At 46.0% G+C, this 18349-nt stretch overlaps 1 protein-coding gene across 3 annotated transcripts in view; it reads left to right on the top strand.

The window, feature by feature from the left end:
• Positions 1 to 6578: 6578 nt before the first annotated feature.
• The window catches only part of SUB1 (SUB1 regulator of transcription), a 57738-nt gene continuing 45967 nt past the window's right edge, over positions 6579 to 18349 (top strand). For all 3 annotated transcript variants that reach the window (XR_009596802.1, XM_060400551.1, XM_060400550.1), the window contains exon 1: positions 6579 to 6709. Coding sequence is in view for 2 of the 3 variants with exons in the window: in XM_060400551.1 (XP_060256534.1) it covers positions 6591 to 6709 (119 nt within the window). In the remaining variant the exon portion in view is untranslated. The remainder of the gene's footprint in view (positions 6710 to 18349) is intronic.

Here is an 18349-nt window from a genome sequence, read left to right as displayed (position 1 = left end):
GTTACTTGATTCATCTCTTCTGCTTTATGGTTGGGCACACCACTAAGTTCTGGCCAATGAAATCCAAGAGGAAGCCTATGGAGAACTTTCTGGAAGAGTTTTTCCTTCCTTGCGAAAAGTGCAATGGCAGGAGTCCAGTCTTTATCCCACTTTGAGTAGAGTCACATGAGGAGCTGCTGTGTGCAGCTGCTGTTATATTGTCACTGTATGGACATGGCAGAGAGACTTACAAAAATCCTGACCCAGAGCTTGACATTGCTGAGGAGCTAAGCAAACTCTGACACCACCCACCTTCAAATCTTTGTTGTGCAAAGTGATTAAATGTTGTTATTCCTAATTCACTTCGAGCCAGAACAGATTCAGCGGGCCATCAGGCTGAACCTGAGTGGGATGGAGTATCAGGAAAGGCTTCTAAGAGGAGGTGACTCACTCTCGCTCATCAGCTCTTCAGGGAGAACGGTGCCCACATATGCTTTGGCAAAATGACAAATGATGACACTTTATGGACTCATTTTATAGTCACTTATGAACTGACTAAACTAGGAATGTTAAATTTATGACTGTCAAGAGTTTATTTCATGTATAAAAAACTGCGTGGGAAAAGAGAATGAGGAAACCATTAAATCTACCTGGGCAAATGAAGTCAAGGAAAAATTTGTGTAGGAGGTGACGTTTGGACCAGGCCACTTGGAGTTGACACTGGGTGGGCAGAAAGTGTAGGGCTGGAGCCTGGTGTGAAGTAGGTACACATACATTTGTGGGGCTTAACTGATCTTAGAAACACATCATTCAGAGGAAATGGCACAGACAATAGTCCAGAGATGTGATAGAAATTCATGCCTCTGGGTAAGAGCACAAACTTTGGGATGATGATCTAGAGACAGTATGGGTTATAGTATCTCAAGATATAAAATAAGTTAAATCAGAAAAAATCAAGGAGATCAATTAGATCAACCAAAAAAAGGGAGGGGGTGGGTAATATCTCAACCCTCAAAGGCTTCTGAAACCCAACACTTTAAAAAAATTAATTTCTTTTAACTTTTTATCTTATATTGTAGTATAGCCAATGAACAACATTGTGATAGTTTCAGGTGGTCTGTAACAATTTTGTGATAGTTTTAGCAAAGGGACTCAGCCATATACAAACATGTACCCTCTCTCCCCCAAACTCCCCTCTCATCCAGGCTGCCCCCAAACATTGAGCAGAGTTCCCTGTGCTATACAGTAGGATCTTGTTGGAGAAAACCAACACTTTGAACCCTCTCCACCTCAAGAAGGGGCATGTCCTTTGTCTTAAGGAGACAGTTCCTCTTTTGGAGTCAGAATTGTTTCACGCCCCACTTCTCACTTTACTATGCCAGTAACTACAATCTAAATACAGCATGGCCTGGAGTGGAGCAGGGTGGGGCAGAGAGGATGTGAAATGAGCCAGGAAATGATAACAGAAAATGATGAGATTTAAACAGATGAGGTTGCTCAGAGCTGGAGTTGATGAGTCCACAGGCTCCACTAACCCAGCCCCCACCCGACCAGTGAACAGTACCTCTACACGTTGCTTATTTACACTTTAAAAAGTCGCAGTGATGCTTCTGAGAATGGATTGGAGGGTGATTAAACAAGGATGATGGACTATAGTGTTAGTTTGGGCCGATATGAAGCTATGAAGTAAAGTATTTGACGCAAGTGGGAGAAAAATGGTTAAAAAAAGACAAGATTTAGCAGCAGTTAGACATGGGAAGTAACAAAGGAGGAAAAGTCAAAGACAACTAGTTTTCTAGTTCAGGGGACTAGGTAGATGGTCATAGTAATTTCAGGAAGGACCACAGCATTTCCTTCTTTCCCTAACCAGGGAATGAACTCTAGTCATAGCGGTGAAATCTCAGAATCCTAACCATTAGGCTACCAGCGAGCTTTCTAATGGTTTTGTTTCTTTTCTTCTTCTTTTTTAATGAAGGTTTTTGCTTTCTTTCTTTCTTTTTTAATGTATTCATTTATTATTATTTATTTGGCTGCACCAGGTCTTAGTTATGGCCTGTGGGATCTAGTTCTCTGATCAGGGATTGAACCCGGGTCGCCTGCATTGGGAGCTCAGAGTCTTAGCCACTGGACCACCTGGGAAGTCCCCCTCAGAGTTCTGTTTCTAATGAGCCAAGTTTTGGATGCATGTGTCATGGAAAGGTCAGAGGCCAAGGGACAGTGGAAAAACTGGATATCTGGTGGCAATTCAGATGGTATAGATTTGGAGTTTTCAAGATATGGAGAGCAGAGAGAAAGAACAGAGGGACTGAGGTGGAAGCAACATTTAATGGTTAGTGGAAGGTCACAAAGCAACTATAAAAGAACGGGTAAAGCTAAAGGAAAAACAAACATGACAACCACTCAGTTAGTATAAGGAGACAAGTGAGGATGTCTGAACCACAAAATCACTCCTTTCAATAGTGAAAACAAATTAAATATTGGTAATGGCTGGCCTAATAGGAATAACATGCTACTCTTCGTAACGCATTAGCTAAGACTGGTGTTGGAGAAGACTCTTGAGAGTCCCTTGGACTACAAGGAGATCCAACCAATCCATTCTGAAGATCAGCCCTGGGATTTCTTTGGAAGGAATGATGCTAAACCTGAAACTCCAGTACTTTGGCCACCTCATGAGAAGAGTTGACCCATTGGTAAAGACTCTGATGCTGGAAGGGATTGGGGGCAGGAGGAGAAGGGGACGACAGACAATGAGATGGCTGGATGACATCACTGACTTGATGGATGTGGGTCTGGGTGAACTCTGGGAGATGGTGATGGACAGGGAGGCCTGGCGTGATGCGATTCATGGGGTTGCAAAGAGTCTGACACGACTGAGCAACAGAACTGAACTGAACTGAACTGAAGGAGTGTCATGGAGCAAGTGATGAATTTGCAGCATTTCACCTACTTATTTGCCTAACGATTCCTTGAAATCGGTGACTGCAACTTGCAAGATAATTGGATAGGTTGGGTTTGGGACCAACATCCAGAATGAAGTCACATGTTGATTTCTGGATCCTTCTCCCTAGCTTCAGTTGCAGGAACCTTCCCCTTCTTTGCCTGCTGCTGCTGCTGCTGCTAAGTCACTTCAGTCGTGTCCGACTCTGTGCAACCCCATAGATGGCAGCCCACCAGGCTCTGCCGTCCCTGGGATTCTCCAGGCAAGAACACTGGAGTGGGTTGCCATTTCCTTCTCCAATACGTGGAAGTGAAAAGTGAAAGTGAAGTTGCTCAGTCGTGTCTGGCTCTTCGTGACCCCACAGACTATAGCCCACCAGGCTCCTCCATCCATGGGGTTTTCCAGGCAAGAGTACTAGAATGGGGTGCCATTGCCTTCTTTGCCTAAATGTCACAAAATCCCTCTTCCCCAAGTGTGTGCTTGTGTGCTAAGTTGCTTCAGTTGTGTCTGACTCTGCAGCCCATAGCCTGCCAGACTCCTCTCTCCAGGGGATTCTTCAGGCAAGAATACTGGAGTCGGTTGCCGTGGCCTCCTCCAGTGGATCTTCCTGACCCAGGGATTGAACCCTAGTCTCTTAGGTCTCCTCCATTGGCAGGCGGGTTCTTTACCACTAGCACCACCTGGGAAGCCACTTGCCCTGAGTCAGGACAATTTGCAACCAGGTTCTTTTACAAAAATATTTGTTTATTTTTGGTGGTCCTGTGCTCTGGCTTTTTCTAGTCATGGCGAGTGGGAGCTACTCTCTAGTTGTGGAACATGGGCTTAGTTGCCCAATGGCCAGTGGGATCTTCCTGGACCAGGGATCGAACCCTTGTCTCCTGCATTGGCAGGCAGATTCTTAACTACTGAGCTGTGAGAGAGGTCCTACAACCAGGTCTTAAGTTGTATCTATGTTAAAAGAAGACATGTCATATCCTCCCTGTTGTTTTGTTCTTCCATTTCCTTCTCCAACGCATAGCCTCAGTCTAATTCTGAGAAGACATCAGACAAATCCAAACTGAGAAGCATTCTATCAAATACCAGGTACTCTTGGACACTGTTGAAGTCAAGAGAAAACAAAAAAAGAAAGAAACGAGCAAAAAAGACTGAAGAACCGTTACAGGCTGGAGGAGACTAAGGGGACACGACAAATGATGCAAAATGGGGTCCTGAAATGGATCCTGGAACAGAAGAAATGATTTTGTGGGAAACTGAAACAAATGGTCGCTTAGTTAATAATACTCTTCAGTTCAGTCTCTCAGTTGTGTCCGACTCTGCAACCCCATGGACTGCAGCACATGGATTGTAGTCAGGTATGGATGTGAGAGCTGGACCATAATGAAGGCTGAGTGTTGAAGGATTGATGCTTTCAAACTGTGGTGCTGGAGAAGACTCTTGAGAATCCCTTGGACAGCCAGGAGATCCAACCAGTCAATCGTAAGGGTAATTAACTCTGAATATTCATTGGAAGGACTGATGCTGAAGCTGAAGCTCCAATACTTTGGCCACCTGATTCAAAAAGCCAACTCATTGGAAAAGGCCTTGATACTGGGAAAGATTGAGGACAGGTGGAGAAGGGGACTACGGAGGATGAGATGGTTGGAAGGCATCACTGACTCCATGGACATAAGTTTGAGCAAGCTCTGGGAGATGATGAAGGACAGGGAAGCCTGGTGTGTCGAGTTCAGGGAATCGCAAAGAGTTGGACATGACTTAGGAACTGAATACCAACAACAGTCATGGTATGTAAGATGTTAACACTGAGAAAGCTAAAAGAAAGCCCAACATTTGATGTAATAACATAAGTAAGATGCAAGGGTCGCCTAGCTTCTGGCTGGTGAACACTTCCTACCTTAGTTCTTAGTAAATGACAAATCCTGACTTGAGATCCTAAGTTCCACACTACTTCTTTGATCTTATCTTGGGCCATCTTTCCTTGGATAACTCTTCTCCAGCCACTATGGCCTTTTTCTAGTTCTTGGGACATGTTGAACCTGGTCCCACAGCAAGGTCCTTGTACTTGCCATTTCCTTTGTCTTGGAACTCCTTTCCTCCCCCTTTTTTGCAGGACTGGGTCCTCTCCTTCAAGTCCCAGCTAATGTCTCCTTCAGCTTAATGTCCTTCAAGGAAGGAGGGGTCGCTCTTGACTGCCCCTCCCATTAATCTCTGTCATAGCTTCTTATGTATTTTCTTCATTGCCCTAATCACAGTCTATAAGGGACTGGCTTGTTACTGGTTTTCTCTCTTCCAGAATGTTGCCTTCATGAGGACAGAGACCTTGTCTGCCTTGTTCTCTACTACATGCCTTGCCCCTTTGCATGGTGCCTTGCCTATAATAATTGTTCAGCAAACACTTGTTAAGTGAATGTTGAAGGATGGTTTGTCCAAGAGTTAAAAGCAAGACTGTCATCAAACATATAGTGAATGTGTGTGATATATATTTAACTCATTCAGTGAAGGAAACAGCAAAATAGTAAAGCTAGACCGAGGAAAATTCTAATAACAGCGGGTTATAGAGATCAGGAGCTATGATGAGATAGCTTTCCTGTGTGCTAAGTCACTTCAGTTGCGTCTAGAGATTTGTGACCCTATGAACTGTAGCCCTCCAGGCTCCTCGGTCCATGGGATTCTCCAGGCAAAAGTACTGGAGTGGGTTGCCATGCCCTCCTCCAGGGGATCTTCCCAACCCAGGGTCTCCTCCACTGTAGGCAGATTATTTACCATCTCCAGGGGATGCTATCCCTTCTGCAGGGGATCTTCTCGACCCAGGAATTTAACTGGGATCTCCTGCATTGCAGGTGGATTCTTTACCGTCTCAGTTACCAGGGAAGCTGGTTTAATGTTAGGACACCCTGTTCCTATTGTAACCCTTGCTTCCCAGCTTATATTTTTGTTTTGTGGATGTACATGAGACATTCTCTGGGGATTCCCAGAAATAATTGAAGCGGGGTAGGGAAAAGACTTTGAAGGTGAGAGTCTGTCCCTGCAAACAACAGATGAGGGCCGGGCAGAGGTCAGGGCAATGTAAGCAGAAACATAAAGATGTTTGTATCCCACCAGGGAAACCAGCTGCACACTGGTTGGACAGTATTAGAACTGCTTCCTCTCAGCTCTCTTGGTCCCATGAGATGCTACTCTGTGAAATGGGTCCAGAGGTTAGCCTCACATGTGCATGTTTCTCTAGTTTTACTGTTATCATTTCTTTTTTTCGGCCACACCGTTTGACATGTGGATCTTAGTTTCCTGACGAGGGATTGAACCCATGCCCCTTGCAGGGGAAGCACGGAGTCTTAACTATTGGACAGCCAGGGAAGTCCCCTTTCTCTAGTTTTAAAATTGACTTTACTTGGTGGCGGGAAGGGGGGTGGTCTAACAGTTTTAGGGACCAAAGTCCTGAGCATTGAACCAGGGGCTATCCTGAGAAGAAATCAGTTCCAAGGCAAATAATGATTCAACCTTAAACTGAAAACAGACCCCTTAGTACCTCAGAAGGGACCTTTTGGCAAGTGGCATCTTGCCAGGGAATTGACTCAAAACAAATCTCTAGCAGCCCAGAGGTGCTGGAGAAGAGTTTCAGAAACAGCACGGAGAGGGCTGTGCAACAGCTTACTGGAATTGCCTCACTCACGCTTTGATGTTCATCCTCTGCAGAGCTCTGCTCATCTCTGCAGCTTTGAAACCGTACACAGGAAGCAGAGCTGCTGACGTCAGGAGACCTCGGAGACCCGCTATCGCATCTGTTTCATTGTACAGGTAAGGAAGCTAAGTTACAGATTAAAGGATTTGCCCAAAGCTACAGAGCAGAGGACTATGAGTAGAACCCAGATCTCTTGTTTCCTAGTTCAAATATCTCCAATCCATGTATCTTATGTATTATTTAGGTAGAAGGTGTGGCAACCACATGGATTTGGTTTCTTGCTCAAATATATCTCAATTCTTGGTGCAAAGCTCAAGCATCAAGCAACAGAGGGAAGAGACAGATGTGGCCCCCATGTATGGGAACAGCATGTGACAGTGTCAGCACAGACATGATTTAAAGCAGTGCCATGGCAACCAGCATTCACTCTGGCCCCAGACAGTTCTGCAAGCTATGGAATGTAACTGAAAATGGCTTCTCACTTGCTGAGCCCAGAGCGCGAGCTTCTGCTTCTCTGGCCGTGAATGACTCTAAAATAGAACAAACTCTGAGTGCAGAAGCAGGGCTCATCCAGTTCTTTTATCGAAGTTTGGGGGTTTCTCGCAGGAGAAATAAACTCAGCAGCCTTGGGAATCCCCAAGAATCACTGTGTCTGGTAGTATGGTTTTGCTTCCTTTTAGAGCAAATGCATCATTTCAAAGCGGGTTCTTAGAACACCAATGTTCCAAAGAGATTCCCTAGGTGATGAGGGAAAGGTAAGGGGGAGGGGCACTACTGCTGGTATCTTTCTTACACAATGAAAGTTCTGCTGCTACCAAAAAAAAAAAAAAAAATCATAAATCAGGGCAGCAGACCAGGAGAGGTCTGGACTGCATTTAACTCTTGATTTTAATCTGACTGTGCCTGTAAGCTGTCCACAGAACTCCTGAAACAGACCATTTGGCACCCCATGATATGTGATCCCTTTTCTTTTTCTGAGTTTCTAACTGGCCACCTTGGAATTAAGACATTCAGCTTCCCCGACACGCAGTAGGCATAGCCCTGTGACCAGTTTTGACTATTCCTCTGTGAGTGGAAGTTTGACTTTCCAGATGGTGCCTTGATCTTGGGACCAGTCCCTCTTCTCTTTGGCTGGGTCCTTATTTACTCATACTTTGGCTGTGCTGGGTCTTCGTTGCTGTGTGCTGGCTTCTCCTTGTGGTGGCTTCTCTTGTGGAGCGTGGGCTCCAGGGCACGTGGGCTTCAGAAGTGATGTCTCATGGGCTTAGTTGCTCTGTGACATATGGGATCTTCCGACACCAGGGAGCAAACCTGTGTCCTCTGTACTGGCAGGTGGTTCCTTAACCACTGAACCACCAGGGAAGTCCCCACTTTGGCCGATTTTCCGCTGCAGTGATTATAAGTCATGTGGGCCATGAGGATGAGAGCAACACCACAGAAACGGCAGAGCAATAAGACATGCTTGAATGATAGTTAAAAAACATTGCTCCTGATTTGATTACCGCTAAAAGTAAACTAAGTGGGAGGTACTCAATATGCTAGATACGTGAAGGGGAGTTCTGGGCAAAGCTCTTGAACATGAAGTGCCCTACCAATTCCCTCTCTGTATATGTATTTAAATTCTTTCTATGTTACAGTGGAACCAATATCCTATAATACCCCTACCCAAACTGCCATTGCCAATGCTACAAATATTATTTCGGATGCTTTAGGCTATAAGCAACAACCAGCCTTGTTGAAAAATAGCTTAAAAACATAAGAATTTAAAAAACGAGGCCATTTCACAAGAAATCCAGAGGTAGGGAGTTCCCAGGGTGGGTTCAGTGTTAGGCTGTTGCTGACGAATTGCTGCTATGACAAATTGTCATAAACCCGATGGCTTAAAACAACCAAATTTATTCCCTTAGAGTTCTGGAGACCAGAAGTCTGGAATCAGTTTTACTGGATTAAGAGTCAGTTGGCATGGCTGGATTATTTTCTGAAGGTTTTAGGGGAGAAGCTGTTTCCTTGCTTTCTTTAGCTTCTGGAGGCCTGCTGCTTTCCTTGGCTCATGGTCCCTTCCTTGAATCACTCCAACCTCTTGCTTTCTGTTTCTGTACTCAAATCACCCTCTGCCTCCCTCTTTTAAGGACTTTCATGACTGCCTTTAGGCCCTGCCCAGATAATTCAGGATAATCTCTTCATCTCAAAACCTGTAGCTTAATCACATCTGCAAAGTCGTTCTTACCTAAGGTAAGATTTGGCTTCCCAGGTGTCTCAGTGGTAAAGAATCTGCCTGCTAAAGCAGGAAATGCAGGACTCGTGGGTTCCATCCCTGGGTCGGGAAGATCCCCTGGGAAAGGAAATGGCCACCTACTCCAGTATTCTTGCCTGGAGACTCCCATAGACAGAGGAGCCTGGCGGGGTGCAGTCCCTGGGGTCACAAAGAGTCATACACAGCTGAGTAACTGAGCATGCACAGATGCACAAGGTAAGATTTTCAAGTTCTAGGGATTAGGTCATGGGCATCTTAAGGTCGTTACTCAGTTTATGACAGTTTGTTAAGCAGTCAGGCTCTTTTATTTTCTTGCTCTGCAATTCTCAGGATTTTGGTGATATTTGCCTTCATGGTTTTAAAATCACTTTGGGCTCCAAGCATCATATCCTTACTAGTCCTTGTCTCCAGCAGCAAGGCAGGGGACTTCCCATCCTATCTCTTCCATTATTAAGGACCTGCTTTCTCAGAGCATCTCAGCAGGAGCCACAGCAGGTCCCAGGACCCAAGACAGGGTCACCTGCTTGTGATCTTGCTGCAATCAATCCTGATAATTTGCTGGTCTTGGCATTTTTAACATCTATTGCAGGACACAGATGCTGCTGCCAAGAGGGAGAATGCCAGCTAGGGAGGCAATGACTCACTCTTGAAGGCCCTGTGTGAGATTCCACCAAAGCATGAGCACCAACATAGAGCTCTCGTCTCTATTTTTCAAATTAAATAATTAAATTAAAAAAATTGGCCACACTCTATGGCATATTAAATCTTAGTTCCAGACCAGGGATCGAACATATAACCCCTGCATTGGAAGGCAGAGTCTTAACCACTGAGTCACAGGCAAGTCCCATGAGCCCTAGTTTTCAGGCAGCCATAAAAAAACACCTGTGCTGAGAAGATAGCTATGTTTACCACATTTATAAAAGAGTTTTCTATTTAACTCTCAACTGTGAGTGGAAGAAAAGATGTTTAATATTTGTGTGTGCGTGCAAAGCACAAACATAATATCTAACAATTTTGGTCATGAAACAAGGATAATGTGGGACAATTGAGTTGTCCTTTTATTTATTCAGTTGACATTTGAATCACCTTCTCTGTGCCAGACTTCTTCATCCAGGGCTGAAGTTACAAATATGAATAAAAGAAGATCCCTGGTGTCAAGGAGATCCTGGATCCTTGTGAGTGAGACAGATACTTTCAGGGAAGGAGTCATGTAGCTCCGATGGAGACAGAAGATGCTGGGATGATGCACAATGATACTTTATTGAATCCAAGGGCTGTCAGACTTCAGGAAGTGCGGAAGCAGGACATGAAGGATCCAGGGCCAGGACTGGGTGATCATCTCTCATTTTCTCATTTCACAGTTTCTTCCCTCTGTGTCTTATTTCCTTTTCTTTCTCCATCCAGCCACCTTACAACTAATGGGCCCCCTACAGTGGGCTGTCCCACTATAGTGTGTGAGGTTATACTATAATAGAGATGCTGCAGCCAAAACAGGAGGCTTGAGAGGCACCCACAGGTACCTCTGAGAGATGATGAAAGGGAAGAGCAAGTCGGGGGCAGGCAGAGGACAGTGGTTGTAATCTGGGTCACTTAAGTTAGCTGTCTGTACACAGTTTCAGAGAGCTTGCTCTACTTCTTTGAGCCTGGGAAAGAGGGAACAAAGATCTTTCCGGGTTTGGAGGCAGGAGGAGCTACTCACTGCTTTCTCCAGGGAGATACTGGTGCAGGGGCTTCCCAGGTGGCGCAGTTAGGAAAGAATCCGCCTGCCAGTGCAGGAGACACAAGAAACATGCATTGGATCCCTGGGTCAGGAAGATCCCCTGAAGTAGGAAATGGCAACTCACTCCAGTATTCCTGCCTGGAAAATTCCATAGACAGAGGAACCTGGAGGGCTACAGTCCATGAGGTTGCAACAAATCAGACACGATAGCACGCGCGTGCGCGCACGCACATGCACACACACACACACACACACACACACACACACACACACACACACTGGTGTATCCTGCCAAGTAGAGGCTCAGGGCAAATGTGGAGATGCAGGGCTGGCATAAAGGCAGAGCCTGTTGTTTTTTAGTGACTGAGTAGGAGAAGTTCCTGCCCACAAGCCATAGAGACTGGAGGATGAGGAAGGGGGGATTTTCTCTTATCTTCAGCATGTCTCTATCTTCATCCTGGACTTGCTCAGGAAAGAGGAGGTTGGGTTGCTGTTACCACTAGCAGTCACTGTTATTCCTGGAACTCAGGCACAAGTTTCACTTCCAGGACCAATTACAGGGCAAATGCTTTCAGTAGGCATTAGTCTTTTGGGGGGTAGATATTTCAGGTCACAAAGGCCCCGAAAGCTGACCTTTGTCATTGAAGAAGGTAAGAGGGGTAGAAATGGGGACACATCATCTTAGCTGTGATTAGCTGGCGTTTTTCCCAAAAGATAACACGGATTTCACTTTGACTTCATTAAAAGCAACCTTGGTAAGAATACTTGGGAAGTAGATGGGAAAGCTCAGTTTATTTTTTTAAAATATAGTACATGATAAAACCCAGACAATTGATATTGTGTAATAGGTGTGTATAGTTTTGTTCCCTTTCACTGTGTCTGTGAATTGGTATGAAAGTGAAAGTGAAGTTGCTCAGTTGTGTCCGACTCTTTGCGACCCCATGGACTGTAGCCTACCAGGCTTCTCCGTCCATGGGATTTTCCAGGCAAGAATACTGGAGTGGGTTACCATTTCCTTCTCTAGGGGATCTTCCCGACCCAGGGATCGAACCCAGGTCTCCCGCATTGGAGGCAGGCGCTTTAACCTCTGAGCCACCAGGGAAGCCCAAATTAGAGGATAGCTGCTTTACAATGTTGTGTTAGTTTCTGCTGTACATCAGAGTGAACCAGCTGTAAGTATACATATGTCCCCTCCTTCTTGAGCCTCCCTCGTACCCCCTCCATCACACCCCTGTAGGTCACCACAGAGCACTGAGCTGAGTGCCCTGTGCTATGCAGCAGCTTACCACTGACTATCAGTTTGTTTTAATGAGGAAACATTGCGTCCTTTCTCTGCAGGGCCAGGAGCATCTCAAGTCCGCTCCACCAGGGAAGATATTCACTCAGACTTCTCTCCTCTCCAGGGAGGGAAGGTGAAGCTGTGTGTTTTGAAAAACTGGCTTCTCCCTTCCCTGGGAGGAAGTGGGTCAAGGGAGAAGTGCTGTTTCTCCCCTGTTGTTTATGATCTTTATTCGAAAGGGTTATGGAGGCTGTTTCTACTGGGCCATTAAAGGCAATTTTGAGGAAACTAAGAGAAAGAAAGAGAGAGGGAGGGAGAAAGAAGGGAAGGAAGAAAAAAACACAAAGAGAGACTTTCCTGGTGGCCCAGTGATTGAGACTGTGCTTTCCCTGCAGAGGGCATGGGTTCGATCCCTGGTCAGGGAACTGAGATCCTGTGCACTACTCAGAATGACCAAAAACAAACAAACAAACAAACAAACAAAAAACAGGGGAAAAAAGAAAGAAAATAAGATATTTGGGGAGCAAAACTGGGGATTCTGAAGTGAAAATTTGGAGGTAGTGGGAAGAGGGATGGCTGCCTAAAAGATGCCGTGTGAGGGGCCCTAGAAAAGGGTCATTTGGAGGCTGTTTTTGAGCTAAAATCCAGCCAGCCTTCCATGCGGCTTGCACAGTATTTGGTGCACATTCTGGCTTCCTTTATTTTCTGTAACAACTTGATTCCAAGTGCCTAATCCTCTGAGGCTTCACCCTTCACACACGCTGCCCCTTCTATTGGCATCTGCCACTTGTTCGAGTTGAATCTGCATCTGCAGGATTCGTGAACCCCAAGGCGTGGTGGCGGTGGCAGTGAAGGCCTGGGTGATCCTCCAGGCCTGAGTCTGGTAGGTGTCCACCCGAACTGTGCCTCCTACACACTGGTTCAGGCAGGCTGCCCCGGGACACTCCCCGCTCCTGTCCGCTGGGTTCCTTAACGTCCCGGGGCCATGCTCTTCCAGGAGGGCACAGGAATCGCCCGAGACTGGTTCTTCCTCTCTGCCCCTGTCAGGGCTCACAACCTCAGTCTCTGGACCTCAGGGACATCTGTCCAGTGGCATCTATCCATCCCTCCTTTCCCCAGGAATGAAGCAATGTTCTTCTGGTGTGGAGCGGTCTTCTTCTACCCCAAACCCACTTCTAAGCATTCAGTGCCACCCTGGGCTTTAGGTTTTCAGAAACCGCTGTCTGTAGTCTGTCTGTCTCTCTCATTTTCTTTTTCTTTTTTTTCACTTTGTACTCATGGATCAGCTTTATTGTCAATACAGAGTAAGGCACAGCAACAGACTTGGTGGCTTGGCTGGTAAAGAATCCATCCGCAATGTGGGAGACCTGGGTTAGATCCCTGGTTTGGGAAGATCCCCTGGAGGACTACATGGCAACCCACTTCAGTATTCTTGCCTGGAGAATCACCACGGACAGAGAAGCCTGGCGGACTTCAGTCCATGGGGTCACAGAGAGTCAGACATGACTGAGAGACTAAACACACAGCACACAGCAACAGATGAAGAATACAGGTTGATAGAAGTCCAGGATCTTAGGCACAGACTCTTCCACTGCTGTGTTGCCCTCTGCTCTCACACCGCTATTGGCATGCGTGTGAAATACTTCAGTAATAGAAAGCCCCTAAGACTGCTCCTGATCACGTAGGTACATTCTAACCATGATGTTTGTGGTTGTTTAGTTGCTAAGTCGTGTTGGACTTACTAAGTTGTGTCTAACTCTTATGAACCCATGGACTGTAGCCCACCAAGCTCCTCTGTGTATGGGATTTTCACATTGGAGTGGGATGCCATTTCCTTCTTTTCCAGGGTGTCTCTCTCATTTTCTATAGCTGTCCGTTACCTCTCCTATCCCTGCCAAATGGCTATGGGCACAAAATTGATTACTTGCTGGAAATGGGGAATGGGAAAAGAGAAAAATATGTGGAAAAATTAGTTAAGGCTTCAAAATATTATTCTGTACACATGTAGCAGGGAACCTCATGTCAACTGCCCAAGACTAAACCAGTTGAACATCCGGAAGCAGCGTCATCTACTTCTGAGTTGTGCTTATTCTCAAGCTGGTTCTGAGCACCATTTAATGTGTGTTCAAATCACACAGATGTCTTGTTCAGTCGGGTGGTGGGACTTAAGATTCTACATTTTTCACGAGACCTGCTGGTGGTTGGAGGACCCCACTTTGAGTGGCAGAGGTCTTCTGCAGAACTGTGAGGCCACTGGGAGACTGCTGCTCCAGTTTCTGGTGATTGGGTTTTGCTGACGCTGGAATTAGGCATTGCTGTACCCTCACAGGGGCTTCCCAGGTGGTGCTAGTGGTAAAGAACCTCCCTGCCAGTGCAGGAGACGGAAGAGATGGTGATTCAGTCCCTGGGTTGGGAAGATCCCCTGGAGAAGGAGGTGGCAACTCAGCCCAATATTCTTGCCTGGGAAATCCCATGGACAGAGGAGCCTGGCGGGCTATGGGTCATGGGGTTACAGAGAGTCAGACACTCCTGAAGCCACTTAGCACACACATATGCACGCTGTCATGGACACTGTGCTTTGTGACCTAGTGGTCATCTAAACCCACTCTGCCTCGCTGATCCCCCCTCTTCTTCCCTCCCCAGCCGCCTACTCCCACCCTCACTGCTACCTCTTCTCTGCCTTACGGGACAGTTCCACCCATGCCCTGGTCTTCCTCACCTGTAGGGTTTCTCTGACAGTAGGTAAATAACTGGACAGCTCTAGAGAATCTTTAAATGTGCTAGTATGAAAAAGTCCTTCTTCCTTCTGAGAAAAAACAAGAAGTGAAACTTGAGCAAGCAAGTAAAGGTGAGTCAGGAGTTCTTTTTTCTCTCTGGGTACCTTGTCAGTGGATTTTGAAAGAAGAATTGAGCCTGTGGGAACTCCTGCCCATTTCTGATAGGTGGAAGGAGGAGGGGAACCGACCCCATACTTGCTTGCATGGCCAGTGTTTGTCCTTCAAGTTGTTGGGAAGTGGCGAGCAGAGAGTTACAGAGTAGAAGTGGTGAGTTTCTTTTTTGTAGCCCTGGGAAGTTTCTGGTGTTCAAACTAGCCTGGCTTTAATCACTGTTACTTAGTAATAAGAAAGCAGGTCTAAAGTAGAGGCATATGATAAGACTGACCTGAGGGTTCTATAGTCAGAATCATCAGTCACATTGCAAGGTCCAAGGGCTCAAGTGAAGCCAGCAGTGGCCAGTGGACTGTAATGCCAGTGGATCCAGAAACACACCCCTGACCACGTGGTTGCTGACCTGTGACTCTGGACCAGAGTGAGAACCCCTAAGACCTGAGAGGCAGGGGAGCCATAGAGTCACCAGCTCTGTGGCCAGACAAAGAACCATCTCTCACAGCAATGGCACCCAGACTGGGGTCTTCTTTTTTTCTTTCCAGTAAGTTTATCTTTGCTCTTAGCTTTCTATGTCCCTGGTTTATGCAGTGAACTTTTTTTGGCCTTGTGGCCTGGGGGATGTTAGTTCCCCAAACAGAGACTGAACCTGTGCTGTTTGCATTGGAAACATGGAGTCTTAACTACTGGACCGCCAGGGAAGTCCCCCAGACTAGGGTCTTCAGAAAGCTCCATCACCATCATCTGGGGAGATTTGCTGATAGTGACCTCAATGCCTATGGGCCCAGTGAAGTGTATTTTAAAAAATACTATTGGGCAATTTTAGACATAGTCAGTCGGTGACTTAGCACATGGTTTGCCAAATTTTTAGCAGAAAAATTCATTTACTAGATAAATACTTATTGAATAACTACTGTAAGCCACATATTGTTCTAAGTCCTGGGCAAGCTGTGAATAAGACAGATTACTAGAGCTTCAAAATATGAGACAGATAAAAATGAGGAGTGGCTTTTTTGGGAATTGTTTGGCAGAAAATGCCTTTTTTTTTTTTTTTTTTTGCTGAGCCTCTGGAGCACCATCAGATCCTGTGGTATGGTTCTGAGAACCATTGCCATGGAGACGTGGGAAGCAGACTGGAGCAGTAAGACAGCCCAGGCTTCAGTTTCCAGGTGGTTAGGTGGGGACACCTATGGTCTTACTTTGTGCACATAAAGCACAGGGTATAGTACGCAGCCTCCAGAGGCCCTCGCGGTGTTTATTCTCTTTCCCTTCTCTTCGCTTTGGGGCAGGCTACCTGATCTGGAGGGAAAACAGGGGGAGGAAACAAGAGCCTAGAACCTGGAGGTGTGTTGCAAGAGGGATCTGCAGATCAGGTGGGGTGATGCGGAGCACGAAATGCAGAGGCCAAGAAAGGGCCCAAGCGCTACATGGCAAGGAGCACCCGCAGCGCCAGCGCCGAATGGCACAGCTGCTGTGGGAAAGAGGGAGTTCCTCAGAAAAGCGAAACACAGCATCACTGTGCGGCGCATCAGATCCACTCCTAGTCATAGAGTCAAGAGAAAGGAGGACACACGCCTGCCCGAAACCCAGCAGTATTCACTGTAGCCCTGAAGTAGAAACGAACTGAATGTCCCTCAAGTAATGGGTAGATGATAACTATGACACCTCATATAGTGCGATAGTATTGAGCCATAGAAGGAACGACGCACTCACTTATGCAACAGCATGGAGGAGCCTTGAAAACATTACGGAAAGTGAAAGAAGCCAGTCACTAAAGACTAGCTGTTGTATGATTCCATGTATATGATATGTTCAGAATAAGAAAATTGAAGGGAACAGAAAATGGATGGCTGGTGCTCAGGGGCTGGGGAAGGAAGGGAAGGGGAATGGCTACTACTGGGCATAGGGTTTCTTTTTCTTTCTTTGGCTGCCCTGTGGCATGAAGGATCTTCAGTTGTGGCTCTTGGGCTCTTTAGTTGTGGTTTGTGGAATCTAGTTCTGCGATCAAGGACTGAACCTGGGCCTCTTGCATTGGGAGCATGGAATCTTAGCCACTGGATCATTAGGGAAGTCCCTGGGCATGGGGATTTTTTTTTGGGTGGGGGTGACAAAAACATTCTGAAATTAGTAGCGGTGATGGCTGCACAATCTTGTGTATATACTCACCCCCCCCTGAATTGTATACTTTAAAAGGCTGAGTTTTATGATATACAAATTATACCTCAATTAAAAAGAAGAAAAGAGCAACTGCAGAGAATGAGGGCAACTCACATTCTACGGCTAAGAACTAAAAAGATGGACAGAACCTTTTGTACTGCTGTGAGAATCCACAAGAGACTGCAGAAAGGGACCCAGGGTTCAGATGACAAAGCTGGTTGGGCCCAAGATTGCCTTTCTTTGCTGGGACTTGAAGAATTTATCCATGTCTCAGAAAAGAGGGATCAGCGATGAATAAAACTATGCCTGTTATAATACTAGGTTGACTGAAAAGTTCTTAAGATCTTATGGGAGAGCCTAAATGAACTTAAAAAAAATTATTTATTTAGTTTTGCTTGCACTGGGTTTTCATTGCTGCCAGTGGGCTTTCTCTAGTTGTGACATGTGGGGCCTACTCTGTTGTGGTGCCCAGGCTTCTCACTGTGGCGAGTTTTCTTGTTGGGGAACACAGTCTCTAGAGTTGGAGGGCTTCAGTAGTTGTGGCGCACACAGGCTTAGTTGCTCCATGGCGTGTGAAATCTTCCCAGACCAGGGATTGAACCTGTGTCCCCTGCATTGGCCAGAAAATTCCTATCTACTGTGCCACCAAGGAAATCCCCAAGTGAATTTTCTGGCCAACCCAATAATTATCTGGAGGGGGTGCAGACTATGTTGATCATTTTGGGCTTCCCTGGTGGCTCAGTGGTAAAAAAAAAACCTGCTTGTAATGCAGGTGACGTAGGAGACTTGGGTTCGATTCCTGGGTCAGGAAGATCCCTTGGAGGAAGAAATGGCAACCCACTCCAGTATTCTTGCCTGGAGAATCCCATGGACAGAGGAGCCTGGAGGGCTACAGTCCATGGCGTTGCAAAGAGTTAGGGACGACTGAAGTGACTGAGCATGCACGCTGAGCACATTATTGTTTACATATGCTGGCATTCCAGCTATTGGAAAGCACTGTTAATTTTGAAGTTTTAATTTTTCAAAGACCAAGATTTCAAGTACTTAATTTTTCAGAAATTAAGATTGTCAGGAGAAAGATCAACAACCTCAGCTAAACAGATGATACCTCTCCAATGGCAGAAAGAGAAGAGGAACTAAAGAACCTCCCGATGAGGGTGAAAGAGGACAGGGAAAATGCTGGCTTAAAACTTGACGTTAAAAAAACGAAGATCATGGCATCTGGTCCCATCACTTCATGGCAAATAGGGAAAAAGTAGAAACAGTGGCATATTTTCTCTCCTGGGTTGTGGACAGTGACTGCAGCCATGAAATTAAAAGATGCTTGCTCCTTGGAAGAAAAGCTATGACAAACCTAGACAGATACTAAAAAGCAGAGACATCACTTTGTCAACAAAGGTCCGTCTAATCAAAGCCATGGTTTTTCCAGTGGTCATGTACGGATGTGAGAGCTGGACCATA

The sequence above is a fragment of the Ovis aries genome, chromosome 16 (assembly GCF_016772045.2).
Source record: "Ovis aries strain OAR_USU_Benz2616 breed Rambouillet chromosome 16, ARS-UI_Ramb_v3.0, whole genome shotgun sequence".
Lineage (NCBI taxonomy): Eukaryota > Metazoa > Chordata > Mammalia > Artiodactyla > Bovidae > Ovis > Ovis aries.
This window is presented reverse-complemented; position numbering and strand designations above follow the sequence as displayed.